A 27,869-nucleotide genomic window follows, 5' to 3' on the forward strand; every position below is an offset into this window, starting at 1 on the left:
GAGCTTTTTGACAGCGCTGGGTTTCATGAAGCTGGGGGAGAGAGAGAAAGAAAAAAAAAAGTACAAAGGGGGAGGGGCGAGGGGCGGGGGCGGGGCAGGGAGAGGGAATCATCCGAGCACGCGCAGAAACAAACATGTTAATGAAGGCCTGAAGTCGCTTGCGCTCGCACTTTGCGAACTGTCGTAAAGTCCCCCAGTTGTCGTGCTTGCTCGGCAGGGGAAGGATTGGTTAGGCGGCGGCGGCGGCGGCGGCGGCAGCGGCCGGGGAGCTGTAGCAGTAGCAGTGGGGGTGCTCGCTGTGCGCAGCCTAGAAACGCCACAACTGCGGAGAAAGAGTTCCCGTGGGGCCGAATTAGGCGTTCTAAATCCAGGCTGGGCTGACCGGGCCGAGTGAAGGCCCGGCCGTTCATAGCGTTTTGGTGGCGGTGACAGACGCTGCTTCTAGCGACAGGGGCCTATTAGGCCGAGATCTGAGGCGCAGATAACTGCCTCTCGACGCATCCCCCTCCTCCCTCACGTCGCTCGTCTTCCTTCCTGGATCAGTGATTCCCGGACCCTTCGACGGCGGTGGCTAATGGTTAAGGTGAGGGGGCCCGGGGGGAGGGGATCGATCGGAGGCCGCGCGTGCGCGCTTCGGGGGAGGGGCCGGCCTGGAGGGGAGAAAGAGGAAGGGCTGCGGCGGGCGAAGGTTGGGGTCCGCGGCCGGCCGGTGTGGCTTCGATCGCGACTACTTAGGGTCTGGGGTGCTGTGGAAAGATTGGATTCTGTTGGGGCCCAGCCTCGGTCTACAGACACACCCACACCTCGGAGGGCGGGAGTTATGGGGCAGGGGATTTCGTTAGGGGTTTCGACCCTCCCTAGAGTCTCCGGATGGGGGCTGAGGCGTGGGAGTGCGATTTGACAATGGAGCGAAGGAGGTAACCTGGGCCGGGGTGGGGGGGCGCGTTCAGTCAACCCTGACGGTTAGGGAGTTGCCTCCTGGGATAAGGAAACGAAGTCCGCGGAACACCACCAAAATGATCAGATTTCGTGTAGAAGCGTGCTATATCTGTATTATTCCCTTCGCTAAAGTGCAAGAGGACGGTGGTAGTGCTGAGGGGACAGAGCAGCCCTGTACTGCAGAACGAGAGATTTGCCACGGTCGTTCTCAAATAAGGTGGTAGGCAGACACTTGCAGATGTTTCTTAGCCAAGTGTAAGTTTTTCATGTTCAAAAAAAATACCAGGAAGTAGAAGGCGTTCATTTAATTTGTTGATGTTGTCGTGTGAGGGGGTGGCTCCATTGCATTGTGGTGAGCTTTCCTGATTCTTGGTTTATGTGCAGTCTCCATTGAGAAACTATCGAGAGTTAAGCTGCCAATTGACGTAGGCTTCATTTTATCGGAGTTCTTACAGCTTTGGAACCTAACCTATTCAAACTTTATTTCGTTTGCATTTTATCTTCCGTTTTCTTGCTTTACATATAAACAACAGACTGGGGATAGATAAAAGAAGGTTCCACTTTCTTTCTTTAGCTATCTATTTTTTTATGTCTTAGTGCCTGCAAATGCTAGAGTGTGCTTTTGATATTACATAGGAGAAACTGGTAAAGTAATACGGCTTTTTATTAACAGATATTTTATATTTTATTTTAAAATGTTTCCTGGAATTGTAAAGCAAAATTTTAATACTAAGCAGTAATTTGCCTTTGGTTTGTGAGACAAAAACAGGAGATGAGAAAAGGCGTCCCTTTTACTCAGAAAATAATCTTGAATCAGAAGATTTTAAATCCTTGAATTGTAATTTGTGTGACTGTCTTGCCATTTAACCTTGAGCAAATGACTTTGCCATCTTTCTCCTGATCACCGTGTTTACTATCTCAGTTTCTCTGTCATATTCTAACCGTATTTGAGAAACTAGGAAGGAGGTTGTGTGTTGTTGCTCTTTGGAGGCAATACTGTATCTTATTTAGGAAGCTACTTATGTCACTTTGTATCTGTTGGCCATTTGTTCTTTCACTGTAAGTAGTGCTGGCTCCTGAAGAAGGGTGTAATTAAAGGTAATTTCTGTGGTGAAAAATGCTGTGGAGGGTAACTTGAAGTTTCCAGGGTTGAGGAATTTCACTTCACTAACCTATTTTTCATTTCTTAAAATAATTAGGAAAAAGCCACAGTGATGTTTAAAGCAAGATTGGCAGTTTACAAGTCTCAAAGAAAGGAATTGTCAGCAGATACTCCTAAATAGAATATTTTTCACTTTAAATTTCACCTCACTGAATCAAGCCAATTAAATTAGATCTTAGATATTTTGTCAGAAAGGGATGTCATTCTTTACTTCAGACATAGTTATATGTATCTTTATTTTGACTTTTTTTCAGCCTGTGAGCTTGGACTCCGAGAGGGGAAAAAAAAAGTCCTAAGAAACGATAGTAATTAAACTATATTATAAGTTGATAGTAACATTCTGAGGGTAGCATTATCTTATGGAAAGTATAGGCTAGAGGCAGATCAGATTTTAGATCTAGCTTTGCTTTGTTCATTAGATCTGTGGCTTTACTGGTTACTCTTCCTGGACTTCAGATCTCTGAACTATGAGAGGTTTGGGTTAGAAATCTGGTTTTCTCTGGGTCCTACATTGAATGATTTGTTTTTGTATTAAAAATTTTTTTTTCAAAACCATTCGTTTGGGAGTCAATACAGATATCATTCCGTAGTTCAATCACATCAACCAGTATTGTACAATTGCTCCCACAATCACTGTCTGATTTGTGTTTTTATTTAGGTGTTTGTAGTTTTCATTGTTTTATTCACTGTGATTGAATTCCCGAAAGAATAGCATCCTGAGGTATAATTTTATATTCAGAAAGTTAAATGCTGCATGTGTGTGTAATGCTGTTGTAGTCCTCATATGGTATTAAAAATGAAACTTTTTTTACTCCTGGTGAGGTTGTACAGTATCTACCCAAAGAATTTTTTTCTTTCAGAAATCTGTAATAATGATTCATTAAAAGTCAGGATTGCATTGGATGTCTTTCTTATATATTTTTTCTTCTTTCCTGCATCCCACAGAGTATTGGTAACAGCTGGTCCAGGTTTCCAGTGGTACTTGATTTGTACCATTGAATGAGGAGTGAGCTACCAATGTGTAAAAGGAAATACTAAGCTGAACCTTAATTTTAACCTGAGGTACTGCATTATTTTCTCAGTCATTCAATAAGTATTTATTGAATGTTTCATGCTCTAGGCACTGTCCTTGGTTTGGGGGATTCAGTAGTGAAGAATGCACGGCATTTATGGACTGTGTGTTCTTTTGGAGGAATGCGGATAATAGTGTGAAACAATAGTTTCAGGCAATAGGAAGTCCCAGGAAGAAAATAAAAAAAGAGTGTAATATAGAGTGTATGGAAGTGGTCCTCTTGTGAGTTAGGAAGATCTCTCATACTTGATTTGAGATCTCAGTGACTGGAAAGACTCAGCCACATGGAAGGTGCAGCAAGTCATTAAATTGAATTGGAATCTGAGGCTCTTGAGTGTAAATTACCTTGTTTATCTGCTACACTTTTGCATAATTGCTAATAGTGTGAAAAGATGGAAACTACCCGTAGCACCCAAATATGTTGGCTTTGTTTAAATTTTGACTCAAAGAAATCAACTGCAAAAAGTCATTTTGGAACAGTTGACAGGAACCTATGGCTAGGCATTAGGTAATGTCAAGGCACTGATTTTAATTTTGTTGATGGTGTTGTTTATAGAAGAAAATGCCTATAACTGGAGGGGCCTTCAGAAAGTTCCTGGAAAAAGTCCATTAATTTTCAATTTCATTTCCCCTCAAACTTACATTGTTGTTTCCTTTTTTAAAGTTTGAAGATAAGCATTTTATCTAAAATAACTTATAGAGAGTGCCATTTTTAGGTGTATTTTTCCCTTTGTTTGTTTCAATTTTGACAAAATACAGGATGTTGTTCCTCTTGCTACATGTTTACCATTCATTTAACAAATGAGTAGTTGTTGGGGGTGGGGTGGGGGATGCGCTGTGCCAGGGCGGAGAGCAGAATCTTACCAAGTGTACTTACCGAGGGCTTAGAGTTGGCTGGAGGAGTAACTTGATGTGGACACCGTGCCAGCATGGTGAAAATAAGGTGCTGATGTTTCCGGATTCTGTTTTGTATCCTGAGAGTGTACAGAAGCAGCAACTTAGTGTTTAGGTGCTTGGGAACTCTGAAAATAGTTTCCTCTAATAGGAAATTGAAAATGGTAAGAAATGTTACCTGTGGCTAGGTGTCATTTGAAATCTCTGTTGTAACAATTTCCCCTATTTGTGAGCATTAGGCGCTTTTGAGTCAGTACTGACTCAGCAACCTTATACTCAGCAGCGTGAAATACTGCCTGCTTCTGGAGGATTGTTACGCTCACGCTCATTGTTGCTGCCACTGTGTCTATCCATCTCTTGGAGGGTCATCTTCTTACTTTACCGAACAAGAAATTCTTCTCCAGGATCTGGTCCCCTGATAACAGGTCCAGATAGGTGAGATGAAATCTTACTGTCCTTGATTTCTACATACCATTCTGGCTGTATTTCTTTCAAGATAGATGTGCATATGTGCTATATATTTGCACTGCCATTGAGTCGATTCTGACTCATGGTGACCCTATAGGACAGAGGAGAACTGTTCCTGTGGGTTTCTAAGACTATTACATTTTTTTTTAATTCTATAACTTTTTACAGTAGTAGAAAGCCATAGCTTTCTCCCTCAAAATGTGGTGGTTTTGAACTATGGGGTTAGCAGCATGGCTCCTATGTGTTTTTTGTGTTCTATGTTGGCTATCAGAATAAATGACTTGTTTTCCTTACCCTTTGACAACCTAAATTGCTTTTAATTAAGGTTTTTTTTTTGAAATAATTTTAAACAAAAAACATTTTGTATGGTGAATTCTTGGATCCTCTTTGTTCATGTTCACCAGTTTTTGACAATTTGTTTTCTTGTTTGTCTTCTGAATCATTGGCGAGTATATCACATACATTAAGCAATTTGCCTGTGAATATTCACCATCTGACGCAATCTCTTGCATTATTATAATAAACCAAACACTTGAATCTGCCATCAAGTTGATTCTCTGATGGCTGCCTTCTTACAGAGGGAAACTGCTCTATAGGGAAGCAGATCACCAAGCCTTTTTTCTGAGGGCTGCAGGGTGGGTTTGAACCACCAATCTTTAGGTTAGTATCTGATCACAAACTTTGCCACGATTTATTATCATGGTACCAAAAATAACCAAACCCACTGCTGTCAAGTTGATTCTGATTCATCATCAGGACAGAGGAGGAACTCTGTCGGCCCAGTGGATTGTACACTGGCAGTTGATAACTGCAGGGTCAGGCACTCCGTAGGAGAAAGAGGAGGATTCTGTTTCCCACAGAGATTTGCAGTATCAGGAACCACAGGGCAGTTTGATTCTGTTTAGTAGGGTCACTGTGAGAAGCAGAAGAGGAAATGGTGGGATTCATTCAAAGTAGAGTTAGCAAAGTCAGGAAATTCAGTGTTAATACTGTACCTGCATGGAATCTATAACTCACATTCCACTTCTGTCAATTGATCCCAATATTAGCATTTGCTTGTTAGCATTTCCCCCATTTTTCGTATAGGATTTAGTTCAGCATTACAAATTGTGTTTAGTTGCCGCATTTCTTTACATTAATTTGGACCAGTGCTTTAGTCTTTCTTTGTTTACTGATATTTTTTAAGAATATAGGTCATGTATCTTATAGAATACTCTTCAGTTAGATATATCTCACATTTCCTCATAATTTTGTTCAGGTTATGTATCACAGCCAGGGATTTTATATCCTTCCCAGGGTTTGGAGGCATGATATTGATCTGTCCTTCTTTGGTGATATTTAATTATCAGGCCCTGGTGTTGTCTGATTTTTCCACTAGTAAAGTTATTATTTTTCCCTGTGTAACTAATAATTACACATTCTGGGGACAAACAGCTTTGAGCTAATTCAGCAATCTTGTGTCTCATCAGACTTTCTGGTTCCTCATCAAATTTCCCCCCCTGGTTTTAGTTCCCATCAATTATTTTTATTCTCTACTGATCTTTACTATAATGATTATACAATGATTATTTTTTAACTTTTCTTCCTGTCACAGTATCACTAGGTATTCTCCTGTAAGGAAAAGGCATTCTTTTATGTATTATAAATATGGATTCATGCATTTTGCATTTTGTTCAATGGATTATATGATCCATTGCTGTAATCCATCACTGCCTTTGTTTCGATGCTCATATAGCCTCAAATGTGGCCAGTGGGAGTCTCTTTGCTCTGGTGTCTCTTTCTCTGACATACTCTTTTTTTTTCCTCTCCTTTGAATATTTTCTCTCTGGCACAGAGATGTTGTAAGATTATTTTATATCTTCCTTGTCTCAACCCTGGGAATAGCTATTTGTTCAAAACGCCCTGGTTCTCTTTAGTGGAGAATCCAATATGCTTTTGAGGTATAGCCTCTGAGAAATGAAATTTAAATTTAGGTTTACATTTCTATAAAAACTTAGTTTGTGGAGCATAAGATTCTGCAACTTGTATGCTTACCATAAAGTAACTCCTGGATTCTTGTGTGCTTCCTCTCTCCTCTCCCCTGGATAATGAGTTTATATTCTGATTTGGTCTTGGTTATGCTTGTACAAAATAGAGATGGAAAATAAAAATTATTTTCCGTTTTTTTTAAGTGGGGGATTTAATCATGGAGAAGGAAATTACTTGTTTTTAAATCAACTTTTTAAATGAGGGCATTTAAGAATTTTATAGTATTTCACATGCGTGGCAGCCGAACCATTCTTAGGCGATCACTATGTTATTACAATGTGGTGTAATTCACATCTATTCTCACCTGTGTATGGTTTAAATTTTTTTAAAAGTTAAAACTAACCTATTATGACTATCCAGTAGCATTTTGAATGAGTTTTATTGTTTGAATTAATTAGTGTACATATTTTATTTTTTACTTTCTTTTTTATATCATTTTATTAGGGGCTCATACAACTCTTATCACAATCCACATATACATCAGTTGTGTCAAGCACATTTGTACATTCAGTGCCCTCCTCATTCTCAAAACATTTGCTTTCCACTTAAGCCCCTGGCAACAGCTCCTCATTCCCTCCTCTTTCCCCGCTTCCCACTCCCTCATGAACCCTTGTTAATTTATAAATTATTATTTTGTCATATCTTGCCCTGTCCAATGTCTCCCTTCACCCACTTTTCTGCTGTCCGTCCCCAAGGGAGGAGGTCACATATAGATCCTTGTAATCGGGTCCCCGTTTCCAACCCACCCTCCCTCTATGTTCCTAGTATGGCCACTCACACCCCTGGCCCTGAAGGGATAATCCATCCTGGATTCCCTGTGTTTCTGGTTCTTATTTATACCAGTGTCCATCCTCTGGTCTAGCCAGACTTGCAAGGTAGAATTGGGATCATGATAGTGGGGGTGGGGGTGGGGGTGGAGGAAGCATTTAGCAACTAGAGGAAAGTTGTATTTTTCATCGTTGCACATCGCTCCCTGTCTGGCCCGTCTCTTCCCTGAGACCCCTCTGCAAGGGCATCTCCACTGGCCTGCAGATGGTCTTTGGGTCTCCAGTCCGCACTGCCCCCTCATTCACTATGGTAAGATTTGTTTTGTTCTGATGATGCTTTATACCTGATCCCTTCAACACCTTGTGCTCTCACAGGCTGGTGTGCTTTTTCCTTGTGGGCTTTGTTGCTTCTGAGATAGATGGCTGCTTATTTGTCTCCAAGCCCTTAACACCCCAGATGCTATCTGGGCACCATCAGCTTTCTTTACCACATTTGCTTATGCACCCATTTGTCTTCAGCGATCATATGGAGGTGAGCACACAATGATATGATTTTTTGTTCTTTGATGCCTGATAATCGATCCCTTTGGCACCTCGTGATCGCACAACCTGGTGTGCTTCTTCCATGTGGGCTTTGTTGCTTCTGAGCTAGATGGCCGCTTCTTTACCTTCAAGCCTTTAAGACCTCAGATGCTATATCTTTTGATAGCTGGGCACCATCAGCTTTCTTCACCACATTTGCTTATTCACCCGCTTTGTCTTCAGCGGTTGTGTCGGGAAAGTGAGCATCATAGAATGCCAAGTTAATAGAACAAAGTGTTCTTGCATTGAGGGAGTACTTGAGTGGAGTCCCAATGTCCCTCTGCTTCCTTAATACTAAACCTATAAATATACACACATAGAGTTATTTCCCTATCCTCATATAAAAATATATTTGCATATATACATGTATTTATTTAGAACTCTATAAATGCTCTTTGCCTCCAAGCTCTTCCTTCTATTTCCCTTGACTTTCCTCTTGTCCCACTATCATGTTCAGTCCCCACCAGGGTTTCAGCAATTCCTCTTGGTTACATTACCCTTGATCATGCCCTACCAAGCCTCCTACACCCACCTCACCACCAGTTTGGATCACTTGTTGTTCCCTTGTCCCTGGGTTTGTTAACACCATTTCCATTCCTCCCACCTCCCTCTCTCCCATGTCCCCATGGAACTATTCATCCCGTTGTTTTCTCCTCCAGATTGTTCATCCAGCCTATCTTATTTAGACAGACCTTCGGAGATAATAACATGCACAAACACAAGACAGAGCAAAACCAAGCAACAATGTAAACAAACCAATGACAAAAACAAAACACAACAAGAAAGAAAAGCTTGTAGTTAGTTCAACGATCCTTTGTTGGCCTTTAGGAGTGATTTTCAGTCCAGTCTGTTGGGGCACCACACCCTGGCCCCAAAGTCCACCTTCAGCATTCCTTGGGGATCTCGCCGGTCCATTCCTTTGCTGATCTGTTGCACCCCATCAGTGTTTTGCCTCGGTGTGGCGGGATCAGATCGGGTGTAATTCCCACACTGTATCTCCGGTGTTGTCCTCTGTAGAGCATATAGGTCAGTGAGGGGTGTCATGTTTCATAATGGGGCTTGTCATGTGGTCCTCTCTGTACCAGCTGCTCTAATTGGCCTTGTGGGCCAGGATGTGCTCCACTCTCTCCTCTCCCTTCATCAGCACTGATGTGTTCAGATCAGATATGTCCCTCTCCTGGAGCTGCAGATTCAATGCCATCTTTTGAAGTAAATTCTTTCGGGGGAAGGGGTTGGTAGGTGTCCACTTAGCAGTTGGGATTGGGGCCGGCCCCTCAGACCTCTCCACTGGTTCCCTACTCCACGCCAGCATGTTGCATTCACATCTTGGAGCACTGGGTTGAAGTCTGGGTTGGAGTCTGTTCCCTCTTTCTCTGTGGAGATATGAACAATACCCTCCCCTTGGGTGGGTTAGTGCTCTGTGCCCCAGCTTTGGTAGTTTCTAATCATTTTTTTCATCTCTATTTCTGGATCTATCAATCAGATGATGGATTTTTTCCCTCTCTTACCAGTTTTTCAAGAGTATGTTCTAAAGAAAGAGAATATGCAATGTAAAACAAAAACCAGGAAGAGTTATAACATTTTAATGACTGAAAGTAAAGACATACTAAATGCTGGTAAAGGGAACATCTCTAGATACACTTACTTATTTTTTTTTCCTTATTTTTATTTTAAAAATCATTTTATTGGGTGCTCGTACAACTCGTTATCACAATCCATATATCCATCCATTGTGTCAAGCACATTTATACATTTGTTTTCACCATTCTCAAAACTTTCTTTCTACTTGAGCCCTTGGTATCAGCTTCTCCTTTTTCCCCTCCTTGTCGTCCCCCCCAACCCTTGATAATTTATAAATAATATTATTTTGTCATGCCTTACACTGACCGATGTCTCCCTTCACCAACTTTTCTGTTGTCTGTCCACCAGGGAGGAGGTTATATGTAGATTCTTGGGACTGGTTCCCCCTTTCTACCCCACCTTCCTCTCTCCCTCCTGGTATCTCTGCTCTCATTACTGGTCCTGAGGGGGTTATCTGTCCTGGATGCCGTGTTTCCAGATCTTTAGATACAGTTTATAGTCATAACATGGTCTTTTGGCTTGTCACTTGGTCTTTCCTTTTTTATTTATATTTTGTCTTTCCTTGCTAATTGCTTTGTCAGGTATACTTTTCCTCTCGAACAGCCTTACTATCAGGCAGACTATTGTAATCCTGATTATGCTGCACCAGATTTGGCCAGCTGACCACCCTATAGATGTGATGTGAATTTGTTTTGGGTGCGAGTATCTCTTACTTACTCCATACCAGAAATTTTTTCCCTGACTTTTTGAATGTTATTGGGCGTCTTTTCCTACTTAAACATCATTTGTATTTTTGTCTTTGTACTATTAAGATTTTATTCTTACCACCTTAGTACGATTTTGTTTATTATTATTTTCTATTGTGTCTGCCAGCTGTGAAGTACAGGTGGAGTGGACGCATAATGATAACTGATACAAAGGGATATAGGGAATACAGAGGTGGGGTGCAGTTGATAGGGAGGGAAAAGGGATTTCCGGAGTAAATAATGAAGGCAGGAGGGGAGAGGGAGCAACATTACAATGGATTGTGATTGTCTAAGTTATTTTCAAGGTGATGTAACCATGGGGGTGGAGGGATGCTCTAAAATTGATGTGGTAATGATTGTACAATTCTCCTTGATATGATTACTTTTACTATTGTATGATATGTAAACTATGTGCCAATAAAACTGTTGGGGAAAAATAAGTTAAAAAATTTTTTATCTAATTAAGAGTCATCTTAAACCATGGGAAAAAAAATGAACACTTCAATCAGAACCAGCCCGATGACTGGTTCCTTCTCATGATTCAGATCTTAGTTGAAATGTTTGTCTGAATAAAATAAAATAAATGCTTGCCAGTAGAGAGTACACTTATAGGCTGCTTTGTTGTTTCCGCCATAACACATACTTTCCCCTAACATTTTCTTGCTTACTTGTACATTGTCTCTGTTCATTTATGTATAGTTTGCTTGAGAGTGAGGACTTTCTAAATTCTGCTTTTGACTGGTCCCATTACAGAGTAATGCCTACCTCCTAATGGGCTCCCAGTCAATATTTACGGAGAGAAAACAGTAAATGAATAACTGATAGCTTATGTATTATCAGTGATATGGTATCTTAAAATAATCAGCTACTGTAAAATTTATTTCTTTTTGCTATTCTTTACTCATTGGAAATATTCCAAGGGTTGTCTCCCCTTTTATTTCAATAAGGTACATAGTGTGCTCATTACCTGATGCTTATTGGTGCAGGTTATAAACTTTCTAAAAGCATTTTATCACTGGTTTCTATAATCCTACTTACTTCTTTCCTGATAATTTGAGTTGAAATTGTAGCAAATGATGACTTCAGCCTATTGAATCCTGATGACATGTCTAGCTATGATGCTGATCGCAGATGTTGGGTGTCCTGGTTATTTGCGGCGGTTATATAACAAATACACAGGCAGGTGGCTTTAGCCAACACCTCTATTTTCTCTCATTTTAGGAGGCCAGAAGTCCAAATTCAGGGGCCTGGCTCTAGAAGTCCTTCTCACTCTCTCACTCCAGGGCAATCTTCATGTGGCTTGGTTTGCTAACTTGCATTTAATCTCTTTTATGTCTCAACTGAGGTGGATTTAAAATACACCCTAACCAATCCTGTTCATTAACATTATAAAGACCACTGATTCCCAACTGGAACGTAGGTCACAGGTTTGGAGTTTAGGATTTCTAACACATAGTTCAATCCATCAAACTTTGGATGGAAAAAATATTGGATAACGTAACATGTATTTAGAGGACCCTGATCTCTCAGTGGTTCAAATGTTTAGGTGATTTAGGTCGGTGGTTCTAACCCACTAATCAAGAGAAAGATGTGACAGATTTTTAGCTTTGTAAACTTCAACCCAAATCACAATAAAAAGTTAAGAAAATTATATACAGTCTTGGAACCCTACAGGACTGTTCTGCTCTGTCCTATAGAGTTAAGAGTCAGAATTGATTCAATAGCAATGAGTTTCACATTTTTGGTTAACTTGAATTTATTTTGTTTACCATAATGAAGTTGATCTTCCTGAAATTCTAGACCCTGAAGTATACCTTTTCCTCTTATGCCAAAGTATATTTTTCCTCACTGATAAACAGGATAACAATTATATGATATCTAAACTACATGCCAATAAATCTGTGGGGGGCGGGGAAGTAAAGAAAAAGAAATTTATCTAAAAATTAAGAGGCCTTTTTTTTTAAATTAAAAGATCATTTTATTGGGAGCTCTTTTTTTTAAATTTAACAATTTATTGGGGCTCATACAATTCTTTTCACAGTTCATACATATACATACATTAGTTGTATAAAGCACATCTGTACAGTCTTTGCCCTAATCATTTTTTTCTCTTTTCTTCTTTTACATTTTATTAGGGACTCATACAACTCTTACCACAATCCATACATATACATACATCAATTGTATAAAGCACATCCATACATTCCCTGCCCCAATCATTCTCAAGGCATTTGCTCTCCACTTAAGCCCCTTGCATCAGGTCCTTTTTTTTTTCCCCCCTCTCTCCCCATTCCCCCCTCCCTCATATGCCCTTGGTAATTTATACATCGTTATTTTGTCATATCTTGCCCTATCCGGAGTCTCCCTTCCCCCCTTCTCTGCTGTCCCTCTCCCAGGGAAGAGGTCACATGTGGATCCTTGTAATCAGTTCCCCCTTTCCAACCCACTCACCCTCCACTCTCCCAGCATCGTCCCTCACGCCCTTGGTCCTGAAGGTATCATCCACCCTGGATTCCCTGTACCTCCAACCCTCATATGTACCAGTGTACAGCCTCTGTCCTATCCAGCCCTGCAAGGTAGAATTCGGATCATGGTAGTTGGGGGGAGGAAGCATCCAGGATCTGGGGGAAAGCTGTGTTCTTCATCGATACTACCTCACACCCTAATTAACCCATCTCCTCTCCTAAACCCCTCTTTGAGGGGATCTCCATTGGCCGACACTTGGGCCTTGGGTCTCCACTCTGCACTTCCCCCTTCATTTGATATGATGTATATATACATATATACACATACATATATACATATATATACACATACATATACACACATATCTTTTTTTTTTTTTTTTGCATGATGCCTTATACCTGGTCCCTTGGGCACCTCGTGATCGCACTGGCCGGTGTGCTTCTTCCATGTGGGCTTATTTGCTTCTGAGCTAGATGGCCGCTTGTTCACCTTCAAGCCTTTAAGACCCCAGACACTATCTCTTTTGATAGCCAGGCACCATCAGCTTTCTTCACCACATTTGCTTATGCACCCATTTGTCTTCAGCGATCCTATCATGGAGGTGTGCAGTCAATGATATGATTTTTTGTTCTTTGATGCCTGGTAACTGATCCCATTATTGGGAGCTCTTATAGCTCATCTAACAATCCATACATCAGTTGTATCAAGCATATTTGTACATAAGTTGCTATCATTTTCTAAACATTTACTTTCTATTGAGTCCTTGGTATCAGCTCTATCCACCCCCGTGACCCCTTGATTAATTATAAATTATTATTTTCATGTCTTACACCGTCTGCTGTCTCCCTTCCCCCTCAATTTCTGTTGTTATGAAGAAAATAGCGCTTAGGGGAGATCGAGGCAATACTGTATACACAATTCCCTCGTTATATTTTATTGCAGAGCATTGTGGGCCACAAAAAAATTACCTCCGGCTGCATGTGGGCCGCAGGCTGCCAGTTTGGTCTATAGTTGTATTTTGGGTCTCTGGTCCAACCCCCCTTATTCTCAACGATATGGTTTTGTTTGTTTGTTTTGGGTCATCTGATGCCTGTTACCTGATCCAGTCTCCATTCCTCTTGATTGCACTGGCTGCTTCTGTGTGGGCTTGTTGCGTCCTTGCTGGATGGCCGCTTTATTAACGTCAAGCCTTGAAGACCCCAAACACTGTATCTTTTGATAGCCGGGCACCATCCGCTTTCTTTACCACATCTGCTTATGCACCCATTTTGTCTTTAGCTGTTGAACTGGGAGAGTAAGCATCACAGAATGCCAGGTTGTTAGAACAAGGTGTTCTTGCATTGAGGAGAGGGTATGAGCAGAGAACCAAAAGAGTTATCTTAAAACATGAAAGAAAAAAGAAAAATAAAGACCTGATGTAGTTTTCAGTCATCTTTCTTTATACTGACTAAGCTTTAATTAAAATTTTTTTCTTTTCTTTTACATCTTTACCACTTCCCCAGTTGGCTCTCTTTTTCTGGTTTTCTCAAGAAGAAGGAATACTGAAATTAAAATCACCCCCAAAAGTACCTTATATACTTGAGTATAAGCCGAGTTTTTCAGCATATTTTTAAATGCAGTTATTGTGGTAGAATTAGGTGCCTTGGGGGATACTCGTGTTGGCTTATGCTCGAGTATAGAGGTAAGTATTTAAGTTAAATGTCTGGAGAGTAGATTTGTTCCAGAAATCTATACTAGGTTTAGGATTACTTGTTACTTCTGTAGACTATGAATATGATGCTCTTTAGATTGGGGCAGCATCTTAAGTACCTTCCTGTTTCTAATACGTGGACAGTGACCGGTAGCAAAAAACAAAAACAGAAAAATATTTGTCAAGAAAAGTAACTGACATTAAACTAGGGGCTAGCCAATATTAGCATATTATCCATCGGTTTCTTGCCACAGGAAGATTCACTTTGCATCTGAATATACAGATTGTAGGGCAAAAGTGATTTAGTCAAAAATAACCCTGGAAGTCCCTAGAATTGTCCGTAAAATATAAAATTTAGAAAATTATTCAGAGTTCCCCCCGCCCCCACACTATATCACCTTCAATATTGGAGTGAATCATTTTTTAATCATTTTATTGGGGGCTCATACAATTCTTATCACAATCCATACATCCATCCATTGTGTCAAGAACATATGTACATTTGTTGCCATCATCATTCTCAAAACATTTGCTTTCTACTTGAGCCCTTAATATTTGTTGCTGGAATGAATCATATTTCATTGTTAGACACAGACGAAGCAGTAGGTGGATGTTTATGGTTTCTGTTGTTGAAAAATAAATAAACTTATCTGACATGATGTCAGATTTGACATCATTTAAATCTGACATCATTTCACTTGATCTTAGCCAAAAGGTCAAGAAGCGATGGCATTTCAGTACTAGAATGTGACAGCATGTCATGAGAGGCAAGACACGCAGGAATCTAGAACATCTTGAGAACAAGATTTTATCTTCCATTTTGTACTCCTTCTGGATTTACACTCAGATAACAAGTACACATCTTGCATGCTTTAAATACTTTAATTATCTTCCTACGGTTGAACTCACCTAACTACAGATATGTGGATATTGTGACTCTCCAGAGATCTTCTCACTCTCAGTTTCAGGATCTCTTTGCCTCTAGTCATTAGTAGCTTCTTGGTTTTGGTTTTACACTTTCTCCCCTCACCTCCAACACTTTTACCTACACATGATTCACATATCTTACCGTTCAGTAGTTCATTCACTTCAAGAATTGTACAGTCATCCCCACAATCAGTTTTAGAACATTTTCTTCATTCTTGTACTTGTCGTCATTCTCCACTTCCCCCACTCTTCCCTGCCTATATCCCCAAGGAACCATTAATCCACTTACCGTCTCTTCAAATTTACCTATCCTGGATTGTATATACAGAAAAACATTTAAAAACATATAGAAACGAATGAGAACCACAAAATAAAACAGATAAAGAACATCGTTTACAAAACACACTAACCCGTTGGAGGGCCGGACTGTAGTTTTAAAAAAAGCGATGAACAAATATGCACACTGCGCATATTTTATTTTGAATTAAAAAAACAAACGGGGCAAAAACACCTGGCCGGCTGGATAAATGTCCTCAGCGGGCCGCAGTTTGAGGAAGCCTGCTCTAAAAGAACATGCTGTTACATTCTCCATGTGTTTTATTTTGATGGCTCTAAAGCACATAACAAAACTTAAAGCAGTTTTGTTAGCTGTTGAGTAAATTCTGACTTAAAAGTGAATTGTAAAAATCTGAAGATAACCATTTGTTGCGTTTTGTATTATCCTGTGAAGATTTACAGTGTTAGTTGCACTGTGTTCAGTAGGGTCACTGCATTGGAATCTTCTCTATGGCAGTGACTGTAACCATCACCTGGAAAAGTTCCCGCAGCCTCCTTGGTCGTCATTCTTTGTTCCTACCCACCATAGAACAACCACTGTTTTGATTTTGTTTTCACTTTAACTAGGGTTACCTTTTCTAGAACTTTGTATAAATGGAATCATAGTAAATTCTCTTAAAGTGCTTGATTGTTTTCACACAGCATGTGTGTTTCAATTCCTCATATTGATACATGTATCAGTTTCTTCATTGTTATTGCTCTTTGATACATACAGACACATAGATACTCTCTTAGAAACTGTTAAACATGCACTGCCATGAGTTGATTCTGAAGCATAGTGGACAGAGTAGAATTGCCCCTTTGCATTTCTAAGGCTTTAAATGTTTAAGGGATAGCCAGCCTGGTCTTTTCCCGAGGTTTGAAAGTACTGGCCTGTGATTAGCAGTCCGATGCATGGCCCACTATGCCACCAGGGCTCCCATACACATACACACGTATTATTACAATTGGATTTTCCTTCCCTTGTTTTGGAGATTTGGGGGCTTACAGTTTGAGAATATTATGATAGAGTAGGAACATTCATATACAAGACTTTATGTTCATATATTATCAAAACCAGGAGTAGAATTACTGATTAGATATGTGAGTAACTTTTATTATCTGACAAAGTTCAGCTTCAAAAAAATTCATGGAAGAAATGGCTTAGTTCCTTTTTTTGGCATTTATTTTGAAGCCCTCATGTATAGTTTCCTGCCTTTAGCTTACTAGCTTGCTTTTTTTTTGTTTTTGTGCTGCATCTTTTTTTAAACTTTAAAAATTTTTTTGATATTTTTTGAAAAATACATCCCTGATGAGTGGAAGGGTTTGATCTTGATAAAGCCCAGTTTATGTTAAAAAACCTTTTATGGTTAGTGTTATTTGTTCTGAAATCTTTGCATAAGATACAGTTACAAAATTTTCTTTGTTTCGTTATGTTTAGGTCCGAAATCCATTTCAAGTTACCTTTTGTTTCTAGTATTAAGATTTATTTTTCATATTTTTTCTTTTTTTTCCATATGTTTCTTAAGCTGTTAAGCAAGCATCATTTATTGGAGTAATTTGATGATTGATATATATATATCAATATATGTCTATATATATGTCTACTTCTGCAGTCTTGTCGTGTTATTTGGTTTTGATTTGTTCTGGTTGTTCTTGTGTCCTGGGCGGGCTGCCCCTCCCCCCCATTTCCTGTTTCATTTTGGATTGAATCATCTCTCCCTTTCTCTATATAGGAATGAAATATATATAAACATACATAATGAAATAAAAAATTCATACCATATATTTCATTGCTTTTAATCTTCATTATTGGCCTATTACCTATACATACTTGTTTTATTTTTTACCTTTTATGGCTAATCTATGCTTTATTGACTTCTAAGTAGCAGTATTTTATGAATAATATAAGAAAAGTAACATTATACTTGTATATGTATATATACTTATATATATTTTGTTCACTCTTTTGCATAAGTATTATAGATTTTACACGTTATTAATTTTGGGCAATTTGTTCAAATATTGAGGTTCCAGCTAGAATACTAATCCTTGCGAGGATATCTTTGTGAGAGGAGATGCTGCTATAACTTGCTATATCGCTTTCCCCAAAGTGACCCAATAATGATGGTTTATGAAAATATCCTCAGAATTATAGATTAGGTACATTACTCCTAAGAGTCTTACAGGGGGAAGGTGGGCAGAGGAGGGGAGGAAGAGGAAAGTGATTGTGATGATGGACACATACCTCCCCCACCCCAGGGGGAGGGAGGAACAACAGAAACTGGGCAGGGGTGGGTGGTGTCACTGGTTTGTGTAAGATAAAAATAATAATTTATAATTTATCAAGGGGCCACGAGGGGGGCGGGGAGCAGGGGAGAGGAGCTAACACCAAGGGCTCAATAGAAAATATATGTCTAGAAAATAATGATATACAACACATATACAAATGTGCTCGATACAATTGATGTATGGATTGTTACAAGAGCTGTAAGATCCCTCAGTAAAATGTTTTAAAAAAAATGCCCTGGTGGTACAGTGGGAGGGATGTGTTGGACTGCTAACCTTTATGTAAGTGATTCCCTTTGTAGGAAAAAGATGAAATTCTCTTTTAATCTTGTAAAAATTTCCCATCTTGGAAAGAATCAGTTCTACTCTGACTTTACACTAGTTGTATTGAACAGAGACTGCTATGAGAACAGAGAGGACCTGCAGACACTGTGTAACCATGGCCCTAAAATAGGAAGGCCTCTCCTCTTCTACACTGGGAATCATGTATAAGTCAGAATTTCTGTAAAGAAAGTATTGATTTTGTTCACCTTTCCAAATTACCATTGGGAATTTGACAAGTAAACATGCACATCTTAGGTTAAATGTTCAGCAATCATACATTGAGAGACAGGAAGTATACAAAGCATGCAACAGTGCCCAAATGTGTTCCAATTTTTTGTGCTCTAAAGCATAAAGAAAGTATAGCCTATTAGGAAATGAGAGCATCTAAGCAATACTTCAAATACTAAAAGATACTAAAACAAAATGATGCACGTATAGGCCAGCTCCAGACCGCAGTACATGAGTTGCTGACTGTACATATTAAACTCTTAAGTGACTGTACACTGTTTACATTAGGTGTTGGTGATAGAACAAACATTCAGTAACACTCTTTCACAAAGGTAGAACCATGTTAACCACATGAATACATGTCATAAGAAAGCAAGGAAATCATTTAAGATTTTTATTTTTAAATTATTAACTATTCTAAGCTTTTATGATTTTTTTAGACTCTGATCTTGTCATTTATATGTAATGATTTTTCAGCTTTTTGCCATTTAGGTATATGACGGACATTTCATTTATCCTTTCCCTCGTAATGACTGAAAAAAGATTTTGGGATACATGTTATAAACCTAGTTTTAGATGGCCGATTATCTTATACGTTGTAAGACAAGTTTGGGGATTGTTCTTTTTTCTGATTTAATTTGCAATATACAACTTCCATTTCCCTTTATCCTGCTGAAGGGGAATGAAGAACACCAGACTGCTGTCTGATGAGCTAGGTGGGGAGCTTGGCATTGATGCTCAGCTGGAGGGGAACTATCAGGGCTTTAGGTTGGCAAAGTAGCTTCCCCATCTATTTAGTCCAAAGGATGCTGGAGGAATTCTGTCATTCTGTGAACGTTTGCCTAGGCTTTCATTTGTTATAAAGCGTACTAAGAAATTATCTAGTTTTCTCTCTTTCTTCCTAACAATAGTCATTCTAGTGAAATAGTTGTTTGAAGTCTAATGATATCTTTGAAGATTATTTGTTTTCTCTTAGAAGATTATATGCTTTCTTTCAGGCTTACAGATAACTGGTTAAGGTACACTGTCTTTTGCCCACTTAGGTGCTGCTGAATTGTAAAGATTTTAGTAATTAGTCTTTTGTCTGTTGCATTGTTCGAGAATTTTTTTCTCAGTGAGTTAGCTCTCTTTTTATTCTCTTGATATGAAGTCTTTTTTTTTGTTTAATTTATTTTTTATATGAAGTCTTTTGAGGTATATAAGTGTCTGTTTTTTTGTAGGTCCTGGTCATCTCTTGTCTTTTGCTTTGTGTGTTTCCTTTGTTATTTTTGGTTAGTATGTGTATACCCGCAGTAGGGCCCTAACTTTGTCCCAATTTTCTCATGGCTGATCCTCATAGCTCTGAATTCACATTAAAAAAAAAACAACTTTTATTGGAGGCTCTTACATCTCTTATCACAATCCATACATTCCTTTAGCATGTCAAGCACATATGCCGCCATCATTATTTTCAAAGCATTTTCTTCCCACTTGTGCCCTTGACATCAGCTACCCATTTTTTCCCCCTCCCTTCCCTGCCCTCCCTTAAGAACCCTTGATAAGTTATAGATTATTTTTTTTCCATATCTTACATCATTCTCTGTCACCCCTCACCCACTTTTCTGTTGTTCATCCCCCTGGGAGGTGGTTCTAGGTTGATCCTTGTAATCTATTTCCTCCTTCTCCCCCAACCCTCCTCTAATCCTCCTGGTGTCTCTAATCTCCTTGTTGGCCCTGAGGGCTTTATCTATCCTGGATTCCCTGTGTTTAGGGCTCTTATCTGTATCATTGTGCATGTTCTGGTCTAATCCGATTTGTAAGGTAGACTTGAGGTCATGATAGTGGGGGGGAAAGAAGCACCAAAGAGCTAGAGAAAGGTGTGTGTTTCATTGGTGCTATACTGCACCCTGACTGGCCTATCTCTTCCCTGTGACCCCTCTGTGAGGGGATGTCCAATTGTTTACAGATGGGCTTTGGGCCTCCATATCCACCCCCCATTCACCTTGAGTATGGTTTTGTTTTGCGTCTTACGTTGTTCATTTCTGCATATTGGGCAAGCTATGAGTCTTGTTTCATTCTTCTGCACATAGAGATCCAGTTTTGCCAGCACCATTTGTTGAAGAGGCTTTCTCTCTCATTTAATGCCCTTTAACCCATTATGGAAAAGCAATTGCCTGGAGGTGGATGCATTCGGAGTTTTCTATTTTGTTGAGTTGGTCTACCTATCTATCTTTGTGCCTGTGGCTGTATAAGGTCAGATACTTTGAGCCCTTCTGTTTTGCTCTTCTTTCTGAGGAGTTCTTTGCTTATCCTAGGTCCTCGATGTATGAAATTGGTGATTCGTTTTTACATTTCTTTAAAGTGGGGATTTGCATTGGATTATTGGATTGCATTGTACTTATAGATTGCTTTGGGTAGTATTGACATTTTCATATGGATAACAAGTCTTCCTTGTTTTTTTATAGTTCTTTTGGTCCTTTTTGTTAGAGTAAATTGCTTTACTGGAGGCTCATATAGCTCTTATAACAATCATACCTCAATTGTATCTAGCACATTTGTGCATATGTTGCCATCATTTTCAAAACGTTTTCTTTCTACTTGAGCCCTTAGTATCAGCTCCTTTTTTCCCCTCCCTCCCTGACACTTCCACTCTTCATTAACCCTTGATAAGTAGTAAATTATTATGATTTTCATATCTTACAGCGTCTGCTGCTCCTGCTCCCTTTACCCATGTATCTGTTGTTCATCCACTGCCCTTTGTTCCTTAGGTTAGGCTTATTCCTACGGTTTTATCTTTCGTGTGTCTATTGTTTTGCTGATGTCTTTTTTGGAGGTCTCTTCACTGGTATACAGGAGTCCAGTGGATTTCTGTTTGTTTATCTTGTATACTGCATCTTTCCCAAACCCTCAATTATTTTCCACAGTTTTTTTTATGGAGTCTTTGGGATTTTCTACATATAAAGTCTTACCATCTGCAAATAGCAAGAGTTTCACTTCTTCTTTGCCCAAATGTATCCCACACCCCCTTTTTTTTTTTGTGGGGGTAGGGGTGGGAGGTGGCGTCTAATGTTTGTGGCTACGACTTTCTTCCAGGTAATAGAGTGTGTCCTTGACTGGTTTCCATCTCATAGAAAGTCTTTTCAATTTTTTCCTGCTGAGTGTGCTGTTGACTGTGGTTTTTTGGTATATGACCTTTATTACATTGAGGAATTTCTAGGCTAATCCAGTTTTTGAGCATTTTTTATCAGAAATGGGTATTGGATTTTGTCAAATGCCTTTTCTGCATCTATTGATATAAACATGTGGTTCTTTTGTTTATGTGTTGGATTACATTGATTTCTAAAATAATGTAAAACCATCCTTTCATCCCTGGTATAAATTCCACTTGGTCATGGTGAATTTTTCTTTTAAATTCAGTTTTGGTTTCTTTTGGCCAGACTTTCTTTGAGAATTTTTACATGTATGCTCATGAGGGATGTTGGCTTGTTTATAGTTTTCTGTCTTTGTGAGTCTGCCTGAGTTGGTGTCACGGTTATGCTCCCTTTGTAGGATGAATGATTGCATTTGGATGTTTGCTGCCCCTTTCTATTTGCTGGAAGCATCTTGTAGAATGGGTGTGAACATTTGGTAGAATTCCCCTGTGAAGCCATTTGGTTTTGTACCTTTTTTGGTTGGAAGTTTCTTCTAACTTCTTCTTCAGATAAAGGTTTTCTATATACATCTGTGTTAATTTGGGTTGATGGTGTATTTCTAGGTATTTGTCCTTTTTTTTCTAGGTTAACAGTTTTTCATAGTAGTGTATTTACTTTATTTCACTTGGATCTTTGGTGATATCCTCTGTATCCCTAATTCAAGATATTTGCATCTTTTAATTTTTCTTTGTTAAATTTACCAGTTACTTGTCAATTTTGTTAATTCTTTTAAAGAACCACCTTCTAGTTTTACTGATATACCCCCCATTTTTTTTCCATTCCATTTATTTCGGCTCCAATCTTTGATTTTCCTTGTTGATTGAGGGTTTATGTTGTTGCTCTTGTTCTATTTGTTGCAGGTACTGTGTTAAGGTGTTGGTTTTGGATTTCTCTTTTTTTCCATGTGTGCAGTGATGGCTGTCTATTTTCTTATAATTGCTTTTGCTGTATTTCAGAGATTTTAGTATATTGTATTTGGTTTGTTTCAAGGAATTTCTTAATTCCTCCCTTATCTGATCCATTACTAATTGTTTTTAAGTAGCATATTGTTAAGTCTTTATATTTTGGCTCTATGTTCTTGTTCTTTCTGTTGTTGATTTCTAATTTCATAGCATTGCAATCTGAGAAAATAGATTATAATATCTCAATATGTAAGTTGTACATATTACTAACAATAAGATAAAGGAGTGGTCAATAAAACAAAAGTGGTTCACTCGCTAATACAAATACACACTAAGTCAAAGACTACTGTATTTATAGCATTAAAAAATTTTATTTATAGCATTTTAATGTTCTACATTTTAGTTAATTATATTGTTTTTCCACTTGTGAGCCTCAGAATTGGACCCTATATTTTATTTATTTCTTTGTCCACAGAGCTAACATACAAAGCAAGCAGTTATCTGTAATTATTTGAATGATTGAGTACATATCCTATCAGTCCAATTTTTTTTCATTTTGTCCTTAAAATTTTTTGCCCTACATACCGTATATACTCGAGTATAACCCAAGTTTTCCAGCACATTTTTAATGCAGTTTTTGTGGTAAAGTTAGGCACCTCGGCTGATACTCAGGTTGGCTTATACTCAAGTATATATGGTAATTTGGTCCTGCTCTGCCTAGTCAAATGATATTTCCAGTTTTTAAAAAAGATATCCTTACTTCATCAGTGAGGTTGCTCTCTTCAAAGAGTCCACAGGAATTTTCACTTTTGTATTTTTAATTTTGATCTTTACTTCCTTTTATTCATTCAGTAGGTGACATTAAGTGTGTCAGTGTTTACTCATAATAAAAACATTAAACTATTTTACACTATTGACAACAGGTTAGTTTGAAATGTTAAATGTGCTGCTGTAAAATCCAGACCTTATTTAGCAATCTGATTTTTAAAAAAATATTCCTTTAAATAAAATTATTCATGTTTTTCACCAATAGTTTCATTGGCATGTAAATTGCATATTATACAATTCAATAGTTTAGTCACACCAAGAATAATAGTACAATCATCACAATAAGTTTAGAACTTTTTTTCATTCTTGTCCTCATCATTATTAGCTCCTCATTTCCCCTGAGCCTCCCAAGCCATAACCCCCAAGGAACATTAATACAGTTACAATATAGATTTTCATATTCTGTGTTTCATATAAAGAAAAACATTTTAAAACAAAACTAACAAGAATAACAAAAACCTCAATAACAAAGTGGAAAAACTAGAACAAAATTTGAATTGCTCATAAGGGAAGCTTGATTTTTTCCTCAGTGTTATTTATAAGTAAATTACATATCATATAATTCAATAGTTCAGTCACTCAATCATTTCTTGGAGAATTATACAACCACTACCACAGCAATTCAGAGCATACTCCTTCCATGGTCAAATTGCCTTTAAGATGATTCATGCAAACATAATCCATTCTAGTGTTCTCCCTCCTGTTTTCAGTAGTTATTCTGAAATCCCTTTATTGCCCCCATATTCCCTGTATCCTATGTCCCCTTGTATCCATTACTATCATTATGTATTCACTACTCCTGTGCATCACAGTTGGAAGACTAGCAGAAAGCATAGAAAACAAAATCATGCCAAGGTGGTAAACGTAAAAGCTTAATAATATACAGATGAAAATACTAATAATATGTAAGACACTTCTCACACACCTCCTCACCCCCAATAATCAAAAAGTCAGGGAAGAAATTTCTGTCACAGAACCAGTAAGAGTGATTTGGACCCAAAACAAATTCAGGTTGACTTCACAAGTGGCAGCTCGGAAAATGACTACCGTATATACTCAAATATAAGCCGACCCGAGTATAAGCTGAGGTACCTGGGAAACCAGAAAAACTGATTGACTCGAGTATAAGCCTAGGGTGGAAAGCGCAGAAGCTATTGGTGAGTTTTAATAATCAAAACAAATGAAAATAAAATTACCAAAACTTGAGACATCAGTAGGTTAATGTATTTAAATATTTATTTTAAATAAAAAACATAAAGGACAAGTCATTTAACATTAGTAAACCATCACAGTAAGTGGAAAATAGGTTCAACAAAAACAATGATACCTTAAGAGTGCTATTCCCTGAGCTCAATCAGCAACCAAGCTAAAATGTAAAGAGTTAAAATCTTTCAAAACTGCATTCCTCATCATCTTCCATAGCCTAATGCAGAGCTGCAGCTGGTGTAAGGTCATCATAGATGCTGTCCTCACTGAGATCGCCGTCTTCACCATCACTGCTGTCATTTTCATACAAAGCGCAGCCTTCACTACCATCCATAGCATTACTAATACTACGTTTCTGGAAGGCACGTCGCACCCTGTCTTCTGGAATGCCTTCCCATGCATCTCAAACCCACTTTGCTATTAACTCTATGTCAGGCTTCATGAGATTTCCTCCTTTTGTTAGTCGGACTTGACCAGATGACATCCATTCATGCCATTGACCCGTGTATAAGCCGAGCCCGTTTTTCAACACACTTTTTGTGCTGAAAAACTCAGCTTATACATGAATATATACGGTAAGTCCCCATTCTGTGCTTGTCTACCCACCTCTAGGAGGCTGGTGGTGACTCGGGGTCCCAGGGGAAGCCAGTGGGGAGGGTGGGAGGTAGCTTGTGAGTCTATAGCAGCGGTTCTCAACCTTCCTAATGCCACGACCCTTTAATACAGTGTCTCATGTTGTGGTGACCCCCCCAACCATAGGATTATGTTCGTTGCTACTTCATAACTGTAATTTTGCTAGTGTTATGAATCGTAATGTCAACATCTGATATGCAGGATGTATTTTCATTGGTACAAATTGAACAATAATCACAAAGCAGTATTTAATTATATATTGTGAAATACTTATTTCTAATTACAAATAAATGAAATTTTGTCTTGAAGCATGGTGTAGCATGGGTAACAGTCTTCACCCTGGTACTCGTATGTGGGCATATCTGCGTGTGGGCGGATCCATCTGGACATGGAGAGAGGGGCAATGTCTTGGTTCCTAAGACTATCGGAAAACACACATTTCTGATGGTCTTAGGTCACCCCTGTTAAAAGAGTCATTCAACTCTCAAAGGGGTCGCGACCCACAGGTTGAGAGCAGCTGGTCTATCCAGTGGTCACTGACCAAGTTCCATCAAGACTGCAGTGTTCACTGTCTGTAGTAAGGCTGATCTGTCAGTAGCTCAGTCTGACCAAGTCCACTGCATACGGATTTTGAGCTTCCACCCTCCCCCTTAGCTTTCCACAAATTGGGTGTTGATATTTTTTGCTCTGATGCTTTTCTCCTCACCATATTCAAATTTTGTAATTGTCATCTTTGCTTCACACAAGCTGGTGTAGCCTAAGTTGACTCCTCACTTAGATGGCTGCTTGTTTGAATATGAGATTTTAGGACCCCAGACACTATTTCCAATTGATAACTGGGCATCATCTGCTTGCTTTACCACACTTTGATTTATCATCCTTATCTTCAGTGATCATTTCATAAAGTGATTCATTTCATGTAGTAGGGCCATGACCTAAGAACTAATTATTCTTAAGTTGGAGCTAGGATTCCGTGCGAGCCCAAAACCCATTCCTGGATCTATGCCTCCCCACCCTTTTTTCCTCCCAATTTTTCAATCTGATTTAATTCTATGTTTAATTTTTAAAATTGTTTATTAGAGGCTCATATAACTCTTATCACAATCCATATATACATCAATTGTGTAAAACACATTTGTACATTCAATACCCCACTTTTAACTTTGTATAGACTGCTTAATTTTGATAAGATATCCTTTTACATATTAACTTCTGTCACTTTAATAAAGAAAAACTTCTTTACTTCCCTGAATTCTAATCTCCAAAGAAATCTGGAGACCATGTAATATTTAGTTTTAGAAACTGGAATTTAACACCAGGTTTATGGGATGGGTCATTTTGACATATTTTAATTTCCTCAATGGAAATTACAGAAGTTATTTACATATATATTCTACCATTTATGCTGACTATTCATTTTACGAGACAAATATATATCTTAAATTCATTTTTTCCTAAACATTCTAATGTCAAAATTCTCTGTGTGGTGTACCTCTCTCTGTGGATACACGTCACTGACATGAATGTAAATTGAGTATTACTCCCAGTAAATCGGTTTAATTCATGAAAGCATTACTTCAGTAATAGATTGTAAACACTGTCAAAAAGTTCTTAGAAAGTAAACATCAAATATAAAGACAAAAAATGTAGTGGAGGTTGTCATTTGGCCTGACCCAAATAACCCTTATGATACGTCAAACCCAGTATCTCAAATGTTTATAGTGCTAAATACAAATTTTATATTTCATGGTTCATTTATAAGTTGATACTATATAATTGTTTTTAATTTTATTTATTTTAAAAATAATTTTATTGGGGGCTCTTTAAGGTTCTTATCACAATCCATATATACATCCATTGTTTCAAGCACACTTGTACATAAGTTGTCATCATCATTTCCAAAACATGTTTTTTTACTTTCGCCTTTGGTATCAGCTCATTTCCCCCCTACCTCCCTCATGAACCTTTGATAATTGATAATTTTTCTTTTCTTGTCACACACTAACTGCTGTCTCCCTTCACCCACATGTCTATTCATTGAGGCTTGTTTCTGAATCCTTTAATTGATAATTTTCAATTTAATACATCATTATTCATTATATTTTCTATGGTGAAAGATTGTGTGAGATAGTGGAAGTAGAAATTATTACTTTATAGGCATGAATCTTTTTTTAAATTCTAAATTAATTTGGCTGAGATAATTATTTGGGTTTAGATGGAAGTTTACCGAGCCAATTGGCTTTCCATTCAAGAATTTTACACATATTTTGTTTTATTTGAGACCATGTTAGATGTCTGCTAACAAACCTTTAAGGCTCTAGTTGTTCTTCATCAAAGTAGGATGTAGAACATTGTCTTATGGACTGAAATTTCTTTTAAAAGATAGTTTAGAAATTGCATGCCATGAAATGTCGACTGTTACCAACCTTTGGAAGGAACCAGCTATCAGATTTCTTGCCTCTGTTTACAGTTTGCTCACAATCAAGTGCCATCTATAAGTTTCTGTCCTGTTCTGTGAATTTGTGATGATTTCGTCACTAAGGAGGAATGTTATGGAGCCCTGGCGGCAGAGTGGTTGCAGTTCAAAACCACCAGCCACTTTTCAGAAGGAAGGGATTTACTACTACTCCTCACAGGTTCCAGTCTTAGAAA

General features: G+C 38.5%; 1 protein-coding gene across 7 annotated transcripts in view; it reads left to right on the forward strand.

Moving 5' to 3' along the window:
• Positions 1 to 203: 203 nt before the first annotated feature.
• Positions 204 to 27,869, forward strand: part of RNF111 (ring finger protein 111) — a 93,981-nt gene continuing 66,315 nt past the window's right edge. For 3 of the 7 annotated variants that reach the window (XM_075530596.1, XM_075530597.1, XM_075530598.1), the window contains exon 1: positions 897 to 917. In XM_075530596.1, coding sequence (XP_075386711.1) covers positions 904 to 917 — 14 coding nt within the window. In that variant the 5' untranslated portion in view covers positions 897 to 903. Of the gene's footprint in view, positions 584 to 775; positions 918 to 3,046; positions 3,164 to 27,869 lie in introns of those variants that run through there. The other 4 variants (XM_075530601.1, XM_075530602.1, XM_075530600.1 and 1 more) reach the window with 4 other exon arrangements.

This window comes from Tenrec ecaudatus, chromosome 14 (assembly GCF_050624435.1).
Source record: "Tenrec ecaudatus isolate mTenEca1 chromosome 14, mTenEca1.hap1, whole genome shotgun sequence".
Lineage (NCBI taxonomy): Eukaryota > Metazoa > Chordata > Mammalia > Afrosoricida > Tenrecidae > Tenrec > Tenrec ecaudatus.